General features: G+C 38.1%; 1 protein-coding gene and 1 pseudogene across 10 annotated transcripts in view; one reads left to right on the top strand and one right to left on the bottom strand.

Moving 5' to 3' along the window:
* Positions 1-15,923, bottom strand: part of UNC5D (unc-5 netrin receptor D) — a 561,851-nt gene that overhangs the window by 243,145 nt on the left and 302,783 nt on the right. For all 10 annotated transcript variants that reach the window (XM_019642890.1, XM_019642889.1, XM_019642891.1 and 7 more), the window contains exon 2: positions 4,667-4,885. In XM_019642890.1, coding sequence (XP_019498435.1) covers positions 4,667-4,885 — 219 coding nt within the window. The remainder of the gene's footprint in view (positions 1-4,666; positions 4,886-15,923) is intronic.
* Positions 12,254-13,370, top strand: LOC109382952 (4-hydroxybenzoate polyprenyltransferase, mitochondrial pseudogene; annotated as a pseudogene).

Raw genomic sequence — 15,923 nt, 5'->3', positions numbered from 1 at the left:
AACACACTAACTCATGTCAAATAAATTGTACTTTTTGCGGGAAAGAACTCTAGCTCTGGGTTTTTCAAGCTAAATTGCATGAAAACACACAATCCTTTTTCTTCTTATTTGAACTGTTAGATGACGGGGCCAAATTACCAGAAAGACCAAAGGCAGTTTGCAGCCTTTTAACAACTGAAAGGACTTATTGCTTCCCATTTGGAAATACAAAAGATTCTGTGTTTACTCCAAACACTCCCAGGTCCTATGCATTTCCCATTCATTCTATGGAATAAAGAAAACCTGTGAGTATAAAGAATATCAAAATTCTCTGGGATTTTAGAAATGGAGAATGTACCGGCCAAAGATATATAAGCAGTTACTTCCAACTTCTTAAAAGGATGAGGGCATTTCTCTACCTCTGGTCAAATGTGGTCCCACTCACTGTCCTTGGCCTCTCAGCATCACTCACCCCTGCTGGGCTGGCAGGAATTATTTTACAGACCCAATCAAGAGCCATTAAGTCTGTAAAGGTAGTCAAGCACTAAACTCAAGCTCGGCATTGAAGAACCCAAGGGAAGTAATGCATCTATTTTTCAATACCTGAGGCCATTTTGTTTCCAACTTTAATTGCACTCATGTATTGGTTTTGGGTATAATATCTCCACTCATCTTGCTCTGCTTTCCACTATTCCACTATTAATACAGAGCTTAGGAAACATAATTGCCGTGTGTGGTAGACAGCGGTTTTCATTAACTGCACAGACAAAAACTGTTTAGGGAGAGACATTTCTTTTCTATTGATTCAATCAAAATGACTTGGAAGAAAAGGTTGTGCTTATTAAATTCTTTTCAAGAAGGTAGATGTTGAAATTTAAATCCTTTCTCAACAGCATTTAAAAAAAATGGTATATAATCTCTTCAGATTTCTCATTTATGAATTTTTGTTCTTCCCCGTTCCTTAATTGGTGACTTTTTATTGTTTTTTTGTTTTTGTTTTTTTAAGGAAGTAGAGAGGGAAGGCTTTTATATGTTAACAGAGAATGTAATCACCACAGCTATCTGCAAGACATGGAGTTGCCTAGCAATGGAGGGGAATTAAAAGGGGGAAGCGATAACAAAACAGAATGTTGTGAAGTTACAAGAGGGTAGTGTCAAATTGGCTCACAATACTTACCAAGTGGTCTTAAAATGAGAACGGATATAGGATTTTCTAGCAGTGCTATTAAAAAAAAAATAGCTGATCATTTTTCAATGTTCACCCTATCTCTCATTTGGAGCAGTTTACCCAATGGGACTCTGCTATTTTGAATTCATTACTGGGTAAAATCTAGGACAGAAACATCTGAGGATAAAACAGACAGCCCCACTGAGCTACTGGTATTTCAGTCCTTTACAGTAGGACTAATTGAGTATAAGATACATAAACCTTTTATGTGCTACCATTGTTTTGTCAGCGTTTGCTCATGTAGCAATGCTATTCCCTTTGCTGACCTCTCTCAAATTTCAGTCTTTTGAAAATTTCATGCCCAGATAAGTGAGATGGCTATTTTTGGTGACTCAGTCTTTCCCAACACCATATCTATCATGATCCCAACCTTGGGAGCACAAAAGCAGAAACTTTCCTGACACCAAGATGTGATATGGCCTCTTCTTTTGCCTTGATTGTGTCAAATACTTAAAACAAAAAAATCTATACCTGGAATCCTGAAATGTCCCTGTATCTTTCGTTGTAATACACTTTTGTCTAACAGTGTCAGAAACACGACATAGAATAAGGGATTGACCCTTACAAAGATGGCAGAAACAGTCAGGAATAAAGAAATCCCAAGGGAATAACTAAAGGACTATACACTAGGGAAACTGAAACACAGATCATAATCGAAAATGATGAGCCATGTGCTGAAATCCATCCCTTTGTCAATAAGGGTATTTGTCAGTGTTTTGATTGAGAACATAGGAATCTGGAGGTAAAGGTGGCTTATAGTGCCAAAGAAATGTATCTGAAGTGGAAACTAGGAGATAGGGGTTCTAGAAATAGCTATGCCATGAACTAGTTGTATCTTTTGGGACTTAAGCTTCTTAACGTATAAAATTATAAAGGCCATTAGGTTACCACTAAGATCCCTTTCAGCTCTCACATTTAGATTCCAGGATTCTAAACATGCTTTTGGTTTGCAGAACATCTCTAAAGCAAGAATATTTTTATTTCTTCCTCATACTAGTTTCACACTGGAACAAATAGAAAGTTGTGATAAGACTTAGGTGTTTCTCTACCTTTTGAAATTATATTTTTATACAGCAATCTCAAATTAGTTCACAACTGTATAATGAATGCTTAACACTGTTTACATGTATGTAGCTTTTTGTCTTCTTTATTGATTCCTAGGTAGAGACAGAGTATTACCTGAAGATCTTTTTGAAATAATTTTCTTCTTTTGCTTTGGAATAAGAATATTCAGATTTCTTCTTTGTTGGCTGTTGCTATTCCTCTCCCTGACTCCTAAGGAGGTATGTCTCTAGATCAATCTCCTTTTCATATTTCCCATTCTCTTTTGACAATTCCTCCATCTCCATGGCTTCATTCTTTATTGATGATTACCAAATCTACTTTTCAATCTCTGAACTCTACTAAGCTCTGGATCTACATTTGTTCATTATATATATCCTGTAAGTATTTTAAATTCAGCTTGTCCAAACAATGATCTCAGACTTTTCTCCTTGCTGATGTAATTAATTATATTAATTGCATTACCCTTCTGCCTCTGTTATAAGATTAATGTTTATTCCTCCATCTTCTTCACTCATTTATTCAGTCAGCTATTAAGTCAGATTTGTTAAAGTGCTTCTCACACCAGATATCTAGTTCTTATTTCTACGGCTCCCTCTCTAGAAGCAGACCCTACTTTCTCTCAACTGTGTTATCCAAGTCTCTTAACTTCCCCATTCTTATTTCTCCTCACTATTCCAAACACCATGCCAGATGTACCCTTTGAAGCAGAGCTCCAGCCATTATATTCCCATTTGTCAATATATTCAGTCCCCACCAGCAGCAAAATAGCTATAAAATTAAGAACTCCTCAGTCTGCTATTTGGGGCCTTTCATGCCATTGATTGGACTGTTTTCCAGCTCTCAGCTACTACTCTCCTACATCAATTTCATATTTCAACCAAACCAAATTTCTTGTTGAACATGCACCGTACTAGCTTTCTTTCATTTGCTGATGGTGCACTTAAGCCCACCGAGACCGCTCTTTTAGTACAGCATCAATTATGCCTATGTGAACTCAATGTCCCTTTCAAACGCTATTGCTTCCACACCTTTCCTGAAAAGTCCTAGTTAGGCATGATCTTTTTTTTTTTTTAGATGTGATCTTTTTCTTTTAAGCATCCATAGCACTATCTACCTCTCTTCAGACATTTATCGTAACTTCATTTGTCCTGCACTTATGGGTATATTGGTCTTACACCCATTAGTAGGTGTAAAGCCCTACAAATCAGTGTTTGCATCATATCCTTCTTTGAATACTCTAAAAGGCCTAGCCTAGTGTATTGAATAGCACTGGTAATATAGTTAATAAATTATGCTGATTGAAACTTCCTAATTATACTCAGGCTTTTTGCCTTATTCAAAATCTGTTATCTAGTGAATGAGCTGGGACTAATAAAATCAATAACCTAGGGTGAGACTGGGTTGGATTCAGGATGAGACTAAGTTTTCAGGTAGTCTGAGGAGCCAAAGTTCGAAAGCATGTACTGTTTGTATTATATGCTAAAATATAAAATGTTATAAATTTTGAAAGTTTTGAGTGAAATAATTTTGCTCTGAGATCTAGCACCAGCCCACAGTTTACTTAATCTCTTTGCGCCTCAGTTTCCTTATCTATAAGAAAGCAATTAAATTATTTAACCCAGAAGACTACTCAAAGACAGTAAGAAAATGTCTGTCAAATGCTTAGATAAGGCTGGGACATAGTAAGTGCTCAATAAACATTAGCTAGTATGATCATTATTCTCATCATCACTCATCAGCCAAAATAGCCAAAGAAAGAAAGAAAAGATGGTCCTGGATTTTTTTCATACTGGAGAGTCTATTCAAGTTTGGTAATCTGATATCGGTTCTGTCATTACACAGTAAACAAAAGATCTCAAAGGAGACTCAGAAACCACTGGCTGTGGAAGATGAAGTATTGGATTGTCAGAAAAGTCATGACATATTTTTTCTATGGTTTTTGTTGCAAAAATGCGTCATGACTTTTCTGAGAACGCAATACATGAGAATAATATCTAGGAGGAAAGTGTAAAGAAACTGAAATTATGCTGCTTAAAAAAGGCATTTGTTTGGTAGAAGGTTTGTCTTCAAAATATTTAGAATTAAAAAAAAAAAGAAAATGGGCTGCTTGGCTTTATTTCCAGTGAGAATGTTAACTTCCATGCAAAATTAGTTAAAAAGTTAGAGCAGGAAAAACAAATGTCCCTGCACCATACTGGAATAGACTAGCAAGGGAACAGAGGAGTCATTTAAACATACAACTGCACCTTGTATTTCTGAGATGCTGTCATATTAACAATTGTATCTTATTCAAATGAGGCAATGGTGGTGGCTTACAGTTTTTTTCCTAGCCAGAGGACAATGTGAGAACCTGCGGAGCTAATGTGGATTCTCCTGATTGCTTCACATTCTTACCTGAACTCTCATCCAGACTCTCCTCAGAGACATGCTCATTTTGATGAACCCACTCGCCATTGCATTTGAAAAATATCTGCATGGCTGGTCTTGCTTTGCACCTCAGGGCAATGGGGTTACTCTTGATGATATAAGCGTCATCTGGCTCCTCTATGAAATGAGGAAGTGTCCCAGGAGCTGATGGGATGGATTCAGGGAGGACTTCGCCACTGTCGGTTCCTGCAAAATGCAAGAAGACATTAGAACACAGCCTACGTTGGTGGCACATACAACAGGACATGAAGCACAACCCGCACCAGCTCTAAGGATCTTTGCCAAGAAACTCTTCATCATTTTAATATAGCATGCTTGTCAGGCCTGTGTAGAGGAGTTATCTTCTAGAGGCTGAACCAGTGGTTTATGGTACCTTTAGCTGGACCCACCTTTAATGTTATGGGACATGTGAAAATAATGAATAGGAGACCCCTCAAACTACAGTTTTGAATTTTCATGACTTTGCTGAAAAAATTGAAATAAATATCTGTGTAGAGAGAGGCTGACTCTTAAGTTTCAGTTTAGTGAGGTGTTACCATAAGATGTTCAAAGAAATTATAATGGTTGTAATTTTGGTGTGATCCTGGGGGGCAGTTGGCAGAGCGACGTGGAGTATAGCGTGGGAATGGAGTCAAGGGGATTGTAATAGAAATGTATGATATGGCTGGGGGGGGATAGAGAGAGGAGTGGGGTGGCAGATTGGGGAGGGGGTTGTCACTTTGAGGGGTAAAAAGTATAACTTTTGCACTGTGTTGTACAGCTGAAACTAATTTTAAAAATGTTTATTTCAAAATAAAAAAAAAAAGAAAGAATGATGGGAATAGATTTTGTTGTCCCATACATGAGTGTGAACAATGGTGACGTCGGCAAAGGATGCTCAGTCATAAGACACATCCAAAATATTTCAAATTGTCCACTTTCTTTGCCTATGAAACTTTGGAGATCATCTACATTGGGTAGGGTTTCTTCCCAAAACTCACCAACTTTAACTAAACCCTGTAAACGAAATGTACATTTGGTCTGCCTGTCTTAGGCCATCATTTTCTGCCTATAACACTCTATCCCACATACTATGAATCTCACTTATAAGGTTAAGAAATAAAACAAATTACTAATATAGCTATGCACTTTTAGCTTAGGATCCATAATTACATTTGTTCAAAGGAGAAATAGGTATGATTCGCCCCTACATTGAGGGGACTGTGGAGTGGAGGGAAACAATACAAAAAGGGAAAAGCAATAGCCCAGACTTTGCTTCATTGCCTCCTCACTACATCTGGCAATGACTTAAGTCTAAGGAAACCTGCAAAGTCAAGGGAAGAAAGACATGACATTTGAGCAATGTGGAGATGACCAAGAGGAATGATAGTGTGTGCCTTCCAATGGCCATTCCCGAGAAAGAATGAAGAATGCAGATTTCAATACCAAGATCAACTGTACCCTGGAAACGTTTATTGCCATTCAAAGCAAACTAGTCTTAGGACAAAGCTGGGGAAAGAAACCTAGTGAAACCACTGGAAGAACAATCCAGTTAATCGAGAGAGAGCCTAGGAGATGGGGCACACCCTGTGACTTAATCTGGCTTTCTGTAGGCTATCGGTATAATTCTGAACAAACAGAGCCTCTTATTATTCACACTGAAGTCAACGACCTAAATCAGTAAGCATGACAAAGGTAAACATAAGTCACAATATTAGGGTACTGTCTTGTTTTAAGAACTTTTAGGGGTCACTCTCAAATGTAGAAAGAAAGGAGATCTAGGAATCAAGAGGTATGACTGCCTATAACAGTATTTTTGTGTAAGAAAGAAAAGAGTTATGAAAAAGACTCCTTGACAATAGGAACATGCCACTAGGGAGAATGAAATATAAAAATAGTATGATCCTCCAAACTATTTTTTTTCCATTAAATACATCAACTTAAGGGGGAAAAAACCCTCACATAATAAATAATTTAAGACGCTATAAGCTTTAAAATGAATTTGTAATAGAAAAACTATAGTAACTCATGTTTAGGTAATTGAAAGACCAAAAAATCATCATAAAGCAAAAACTCTAAATAGTAAGAGAGCAAACACTTTGTCATAATAGTATAATAAAGTCACTCAAAAAATAAAATGTGTATATATCATGGACTAAGAAAGGTTTGAGGAATCTGAGACTTTTTTTTTTAATGCCTTAAATTATATTTACAACAGACTTCATGAAATATATCATACATTAATTCATTTTGTTGCTGACTGTTCATGCCAATTTCCATCTTCAGTGAATACCAAGTCCCCTCAGGCTTTTGTGAAACCATACATTAGCGGAAATGACAAAGGTATTAAAAGGTTTTATATGGGCATCAAACAGCTCACACTCCCATCAGGGGCTTGAGTTCTGTCCAAAGTAATTCACTGAACCAGAAAAGGGTCACCCGATAAATAATCTATATTGAACCCTATGGGGGCCTGAATGGACAGCCACAGGCGTGAGTTTTGAATGGTGCATTTTTGCTTACGCAGGAACAATGTATGAATGTCTGAGGTAACTACTGGAATGCGGGGCGGGGGTCACACATAACAATCTCTAAGTAAATGGTGAGAGCACATTTATCGGCATAAGTAAAATGACAAAGGCACTAGATCATAAGATACATGAAGCTGTAACTATCCAATTCACAAAACACAGAGAGATCTAAAAGCAATCAGGGTTACCCTCCTGCTATTTTAATAAATGCCCTCTAGATAAAGTAACAAGTCTGAGAGACAGAGGAGAGTGGAATGGAAAAGTCTGCAGGTAAGTGTCCTGGCTATCTCAAGGACCACTGTTAAGTCAATCTTAATATTCAGAGGAGAAAATTTTTGAACGCCAGAATGGAACAGTATATCTTTATTATTGAAGCCATGTCAAAGTCATGTATTTATAGGAAAAGGGCCCAGGATCCATGAAAACAAGAAAGAGACACAAATCAATTTATTAAGGTGGAGTGGGAAGGTGAGAGAGCACGTGTGTGTGTGTGTGTGTGTGTGTGTGTGTGTGTGTGTGTGTGTGTGTTTGCGCGCGCGCGCGCACAGGTATATTTCTCACTGAGCTCAGGCTCCAGTTCCTGGTGCAGCGCTGCCCTGCCCTTCAGAAGGCTCCTTGGCAGCAGGAAGCTAGATCCCCCTGGCCGGCTCCATCCTTACCCCAGGGGACTGAGTCACCTTCCTCCTCTAGCCCCATGGATGCCTGTCATGCTCAGCCCCACCTAGTGGCTTAGAACTGAAACTTTCAGGAAATTTCTGGGCTCCACCAAGCAAAAGGCAAATAAAGACAGGAAGGAACTGAAGCGGGAACTGTGAAAGGGCTGAGATGTTGCTGACAGATCTTGTTCTTTAGAGGGGGTGTAGGCAGGTGACACCGTAATAAATAGTTTTATGGAAGACCGCATGAATACTTCTTTGCTTCCAGGTAAATTTACTTATAACATCAAGGTATGTGCCACTGCTTTATAATTCAGAGAAAAGTTTTAAACCTGGCTATGAAAAATGCTGGCAACTGACTGACCCAGCCAACTGCCTTGTCTCATACCACTTTTATAGCAGGAAGTGGGAGAGTCATGGATTCCGTTGACTATATTGTAGGTAGGAATGGTTACGTGGCACGATCTAGCAAATGAATCATAAATAGAAGTTTCTGAGAGAGCTTTTATTTTCCTGATGAAAGGAACAGGTGTGGTTGGTACTGGTCCTTCTCTCTTTGGATCCTGCCTTAATTGGGGAAGATGATAAGGAGCACGATGTACTAACTCAGACAACACCAAGAGGCTGAACGAATACCAGGAGGCATCCACCTCTGGATAATTTGTAATTATTATTAGTTTTTAATCTCTACTTACTTAAACTACTAGTAGTCAGGTTTTCTGTTGTTTTTACAAAAAAAAAATTCCTCACTGATACAAATAGATCTTTCTTCTTAAACAAAGCCAGGGCCCCAAGTTTCAATTAATTAAATCCCAATGCTCCAAGGGTTAAAAAAATTTCGGTAAACTAAAAAACGTGTAAATTATGTTAGCAGAAAGTATGAGCTGTCATTTACTGAGGGATTGCAGGTTATGGTAATAAGCCTTGTACTTGGATTAAGTCATTTAAGCTTCACAGCCACTCTCTAAGGTGTGTAGTATTATAGAAGTATCCCATTTGGCATTTGAGGAAACACTTTGATTATGTGTTTGTCTAAGGTCATATAGCCAGTAAATGGGGACTCAGAATGGGAAAACAGGTCTGACTCCAACTACCTCACAACTCCATTTCAGTTCAGATGAAGGGACTCTTAGAAGTCTGATACCATAATTTAACAATTGCCTGCCTTATGGCAATAGCGTGTAGTTCATAAAAGTAAATGATATAAAATGATATATTATGTGTGTGGTATCTCACTATTTACATTAAGTATGATATTCATCTTAAAGATCACTCAGCCATCCTGCTAGCTGGGCTGTGATTCCAGGTTAGGATGGGTGTGCTATGGACACATTCTAGACAAGGTCTTGAAAAAATAAATACAGTAAAACCTTGGCTTGCTAGTAACTTGGTTTGCAAGTGTTCCGCAAGACGAGCAAACCTTTCTAATACATCTTAACTTGGTAAATGAGTGCTGTCTTGTAATACGAGTAGTTTGTTTCCAGAACAAATTATGCTCGCAAACCAAGGTATTACTGTACTTTTAAAAGAACAGCACAGCAAGAACTCAATTAATTATATTCAACTGAGTAGGCATCCTCACTAAAGTCTGAAACAGACACAGAAGTCAAAGACTAAGAGTTGCTGGAGAATAAAATAATGAGAAAGGGTTCTTCATTCAATGTTTCATTTTCAATGTTTCATTTCTTTTTATGCAGGCATATTTAACCACTAAAGCTCCAATTAAAACACAAGGAGTATAACAGGAGAGAGTGAACCTCAGCAACAAAAAAGGACTGACAATGGACACTGTCATTCCATTATATTTAGCTATAAAACTGCCAACATTTGACCATTCCATCTGTTAAATCTGTAATGGGATTGGGCACACTGGAGGCCAGAGTCACTCTAAACTGGGATTTGTAAAACACTGGACTATCAGCAAAGGACACGGACATTGCATGGGGTTAGAGTATAGACAAAGTTGAGCTTCGCCAGGTTTTGAGAAATTCTAAATTATTTCCATACTTTTTTCCCCAAGAGTACTTTGAAATACATTTCTTTTTTCTTTATCTTTTTTTTTTCATTTCAATCTTCAAAGTATGCTTGCCTTCTCACTAGTAGAAAACATTCATATTTGTTCCAAAGCCCAACCAGTGATCCTACCATAAAGCAAACACTACATCTGGTAAAACAAAAGAGCTTTAGAATCAAATAACTTGACCTAAAGTTAGGGTTAACTCTGTGACCTTGGGTGAGTAACTTAATTCTGAAGTTCCATTATTCTCATCCATATACATGGGTGATTAAAATTTATTAGTCAGTGTGCTGTGATGTTCAAGTGAGATAATATATGTTAAAAATAGTAAATGGTTACGTAAATGTCACATAAATATCAACAGCCATCATTACCACCTTCACTGGCATCATTACCTGGATAAAAAACAGTCAACAAAGGAAAGAGAATTATAATTATGATCTCTGTGATTTCCATTCCCATAGTTATTATCCTATTATTTATATTTCAATTTTGTGATTACTATTATTTTTATCCCAGAGCCCTTATGATATGAATAGTGGTTTCTAAGATGTCTTTACTATTTGCTACGTAAACGTATGTTAGTAAAATTCTGTTATGGCAAAAACTCTGAAAACATGCTGTGAAGCATTTATTTATTCAATAAACCTGCAGTGAATGGTTACACCGTACAACAGGCGCATAGTTGTCCTACAAAACAGCGTGATGATACACAATGGATTTCCTCCTGACCAGATCTCAAAATTATGGCTTTAATAGGTGAGCAGTTATTAAACAGGAGATTTCATAGTATTCCAGAGCACCTCTCACTGCAATATTTAAATGAAACAAGACACTTTAGAAATATCTCTTTAAATTCTACTCAATGTCTATGCACATAATTGTCCATGACAATATGCAAGTCAGAGCAGAAAGCCATACCAAGAAAACTAAGTTACATAATCTAAGGCAACACAATAGAGCTGAGTTCTCTGCTTTTGTTTATGTAAATGTGGCTTGTCTCCATATGGTTACTTAATTAGATGCGGGAATGCACTGTACCCATTTAATGCAGAACAACAGCCAAAATTTTACATACCAAACATTTAATGTAATTTATGAAACACAGATTCTTTCCCTAGGCCCCAATAAAAGTTTTCCTTTTTTTTTAAACTCAAACTATTCAGCCTTCTTTCCAACCTCTAACGAAAGTGGAAAGGTACTATATCACTGCATTTGCACCGTTCCCCTCACCTTTGTCAGTCTTACATATTGTCAGCCTAAGATAACTATTCCATTGAGCAGCTCTTAAATTCTGCAGAGTAGAAGATAGTACGCAATGCTTATATCACATTCAAAGAAATCTGAAGAGCAATTCTTAGATCCTCAAACAAGAAACTTCAGATGTCAGTAGAGCTTGTAAAAGCACATCCATTACTCCCCAAATTATCACAATTTACCTTAATATATTCAATATTTTTAAAATGTGCCGCATGAAACATGGCTGCTAGGGGTAGACAGTGTTCCAGGTACCGTGGATTCAAAGATAACTCAGACATAGTTCATTTCCTCTAGGCGCTCACAGACTAAAATTAGAGATAAATAATTACAGAATAATGACAAACCTGATAACAGTCTACTATACTGGAAGTATATGCAAAGGGTCACAGAAGCACAGAGAGAGCCTCACTTTCCTTGGGAGGTTTCGTGGCAGGCACCACGGGGAAGATTACATTTCAGCACAGCTTAGACATATGAGTTCAACAGTGGAACGAATAGGCGAAGGCACTCCAGCCATGGTCATGCAGGTGCACACGTGTGCTCTGAGTACATGGAATGGAACTTGAAAAAGTTAGGTAGAGCTAAGAATCTTCATTAGAACTCACATTTTAAGTTTACTTTGAGATCTGTACCAAACCATGGACATATTTAGCTCTAGCATCCCGTTTCTAAGCACTTTTCACTAAAGGCTTTCTGAGATGTAGTAGACACAGACACAGGGTAACCACCAAATTATAGACAGACACCTGTCTTGGTTTACAGTATGGGACCTCAAGCCAGTTTAAAGTAAGTCTATGTGTATACTTTAAATGAGGGAGAAACCGAATTTATTTTAATGCATACTACAGTATTACTCGTTCAGCCACACTAACACAGGTGACGTATCTCCCAAGGCCACAGGTGGAGTTTGTTTTGTTTTTTTAAATGTCAACCGCCATTTTAGCTCTCGTTTGAATCACCTGCAAAACTGAGTTCCGAAATTGGGTCTAAGCCAGATAGTTTACACTAGTTTGGATAGCAGGTCTTGCCACTTAATGGAAACAGGCAATGTACAATCAGATTTAGCATGAGACACCTGTTATTATAACAGCTTCTCGGCCTCCCGAGCACCATGCTGAACATGGGCGGTATGGGGCTCGTGCGGGGCCTGCGGATCGTGACACAGGCGTGCCTGTGGGCCTTGCGCGCGGGTGGTGCGCCCTGGGGGCCTTGCGCACGGAGGGGCTGCGGGGAGTGCTGGCGGCCCTCGGCGGGACCAGGGCCACATTGGCGTCCGCTCAGCCTGTCGGCCGCGGTCAGGAACTCGGCGCTCTGCCCTCTGCAACCCTACCTGCGCCTCATGCACTTGGACAAGGCCACTGGAACCTGGCTGCTGTATCTGCCACGTACCTGGAGCGCTGCTTTGGCAGCTGGACCTCGTTGTTTTCCAGGTTGGTACATGTTATCCCTCTTTGGCACTGGAGCTGTTCTGATGCATGGAGCAGGCTGTGCTATTAACGGCAGGTGGGACTGGGATTACGATAAAAAAGTTATAAGAATAGCAAGTCGCCCAATGACTGTTGGAGACATTTCAAGTTTCCAGTCCTTGGTTTTCCTTGGGGGACAGCTGACCTTGGCACTGGGTGTTCTTCTGTGCCTGAATTACTACAGTATAGCTCTGGAAGCAGCATCCCTACTTCGTCATCACCTACCCACTAATGAAAAGAATTGCGTACTGGCCTCAATTAGTCTTGGGGCTGACTTTTAATTGGGGAGCATTATTCAGATGGTCTGCAGTCAAGGGCTTCTGTGATCCATCTGTTTGCCTGCCTCTTTATTTTTCTGAAATTATGTAGACTCTACTATATGATACGATCTATGCCCATCAGGACAAGAGAGATGATGCTCTGATTGGCGTTAAGTCCACAGCACTGCTGTTCTGTGACAACACCAAGCAGTGGCTCCGCGGCTTCAGTGTGGCGATGCTGGGGGCCCTGAGCCTGGTGGGAGTGGACACTGGTCAGACTGTGCCCTACTTCAGGGCTCTGGCTGCGGTTGGAGCCCATCTGGCTCACCAGATCTACACTCTAGACATCCACAGACCTGAGGATTGTTGGGATAAGTTTCCCTCCAACCAATCTAGAGGACTAATGGTTTTCTTAGGGATTGTCCTTGGGAACTTGTGAAAAGAAAAGAAGACAGATGAAACGAAGAAAAATATAGATAGGAAATTAGCAAATGAAGTTTAGAAATTTTTAAAACAAACGTTTGCAAACACTCTCATGTCTTGTTACCATGTAATTAGATTTGAGTAAGTTGTCTTACTATATGTTAAAGAACTAAGACCCAGAAGATGAAGAGTTATTTGCCTGGATTTTATCTCAGCTATTTACTATCAAATTTTTTCCCGTCACAGAAACCGGAGACTCTTCAGGATTTAAGATGAATTTGAATATTTAAGTTGATGAGTTCTTCTGCTCATTATAATTATCGTCTGTAGTTATGGGGACTGTATGCATTTTGGCACTTTAGAAGAAATCATGTGTATCTCATCTAAATGAATGTAGGAAAATGGACTCTTTTTTTGGGAAAAATAAAAGCTGCTCCAGAAAGTTGGGGTTTATTGTTGTTTATTGTGACCTTTACTCCCTGCCAGAAGATGTAATTCAGAAAACCATTCTGTTTTTTATTTTAGGAAAATTTAAGTAAATAAAAAATTTTACCTGCTATAAATAATAATAATAACAATAAAGTAAGAGGCCAAATTTAGCCCCATGGTTTTCTAGGAGGTCTGACAGTTAAGTTCGTGAACTTGTTGCAACAATGTTGCTAACCTTTTTTGATATCACAGGGATTATTCATTATGAATTTGTACCAACTGGACAAACAGTTAACCAAGTTTACTATTTGGAAGTGCTGAAAAGGCTGCGTGAAAAAGTTAGACAACCTGAACTTTTTGCCAACAATTCACAGCTCTTGCATCACGACAATGCACCAGCTCACATATCAGTCTGTGACTGGGTTTTTAGCTAGTAAGTAAACAATTGTATTGGAACATCCTCCCTACTCACCTGATCTGGCCCCCAGTGACTTCTTTCTTTACCCAAAGATAAAGGAAATATTGAAAGGAAGACATATGGATGACATTCAGGACATCAAGGGTATACGGCGACACCTCTGATGGCCATTCTAGAAAAAGAGTTCCACAATTGCTTTAAAGGGTGGACTAGGCGCTGGCATCTGTGTATAGCTTCCCAAGGGAAGTCCTTTGAAAGTGACAGTAGTGATATTCAGAAATGAGATATGTAGCATTTTTTCTAAGATGAGTTCACGTACTTAATTGTCAAACTTCATATATGTTGTGGAATTATTGATGATTTATATTTGTATTGTTTTGCATTTTCTATAGTTTAATGTGTTCTAAAATACTTAGAATCAGAACACACACACACATACACACACAACACAATTCTCTGTTCCAGTGATGGGTCATAAAGGCTCTGTAAACTATGGCAATTTCTTCTAGATTTTAATTCATGGTTTCTAACTTCTATTGTATTAAAATTCATGAATCAGGGAAAAATTAAATAACAAGTATTTTTATAGGAAAAAAATGGAAAGAATTAAAAATAAAAAATATTCATTTTAAAATGTAAAAAAGGGTAATATTGTCCTGAAAATAGTGGACCAGATGAATCTTATAAATTTGTTTAATTTTTTTTCCCAACAATGGATACATTTGTGTATGAATATGTACCACTGACTAGTTTTCAAATTCATCTATAAACCTAGTGGGATTTGGGAAATGTTTTGCTTTCAAAGTGTTATCGCTTTTCATTTGTAACTGACAGTTTTCAAGAGCGAGGCCATTCATAGTTATGGAAAAATGGTTGTTTTAATGCAACATTGAATGACAGAAAACCAAACAATCAAACACCATTCTCCTATTTTTCATTCTTGGAAAATTACCTTTCAGGAAGAGCGTTGTGTTTTATGTTCTGCACACTGATACAGCAGGGACTTTCAATCTTTTTATGACAAAAAGGAAAAACAAAAGGGGAGAAACAAAAGCATAAGGAATAAACACTAAATTCCCCTTGAAATAAATACATCTCTATTAGATGTCAGGTCACATTTTAAAAACTCAGATTGTGACCATTTAGTCACAAATCTCAAAATTTGAGAGTGGGCGGATTTGACTGGAATGTTTCTTTGATAAGAATTTTTTGTATGTGATCTGGACTCAGGCAAAAGGGCAGGAGTTTGTCTTAGATAAAATCTGGGCCAACTCTTAGAAGTCATCCAGGCTCTCAGAGGTTAAATAGTTTGTGGACAATTCCTATGGGGGCAGACTTAGTTAAAATTTCCCTATTGATATCTAGAATAGTATTTTCCCCACTATCCTACGCTGCCTTTGTTTGGAGGGAACACAAAAGATTAAGCTGACAACTGAATTTTGTGTTATAGTCTGCTGAGTAATTTTACCCAGAAAACACTTGTAAAACCTTTTTTATGATGACCTTGTAACTTGCAAATATCCTAGTAAAATCAAGTACAATGAAAAAAACAGTTTAACACTTTATGATGTATTTTCTATTGAAAATTATGGCTTTAAAATGTTAAATTACAGAAAAGTAACAACCATATATAATATACATACAGAGGGTGAGAAAAAAAGTATGCACATTTTAAGAAAGGAAAAAAGCTGTATTAAAATTGTAATACTCAACATATACTGATAACAAAAGATGAATACAAGTCACATTTGACTTCTGCAATTACAAGAGGTGCTCAAAGTGGTT

Source organism: Hipposideros armiger, unplaced genomic scaffold (assembly GCF_001890085.2).
Source record: "Hipposideros armiger isolate ML-2016 unplaced genomic scaffold, ASM189008v1 scaffold_73, whole genome shotgun sequence".
Classification (NCBI taxonomy): Eukaryota; Metazoa; Chordata; class Mammalia; order Chiroptera; family Hipposideridae; genus Hipposideros; species Hipposideros armiger.
The sequence above is the reverse complement of the archived record's forward strand: the minus strand, read 5'-3'. Positions and strand labels throughout refer to the sequence as shown.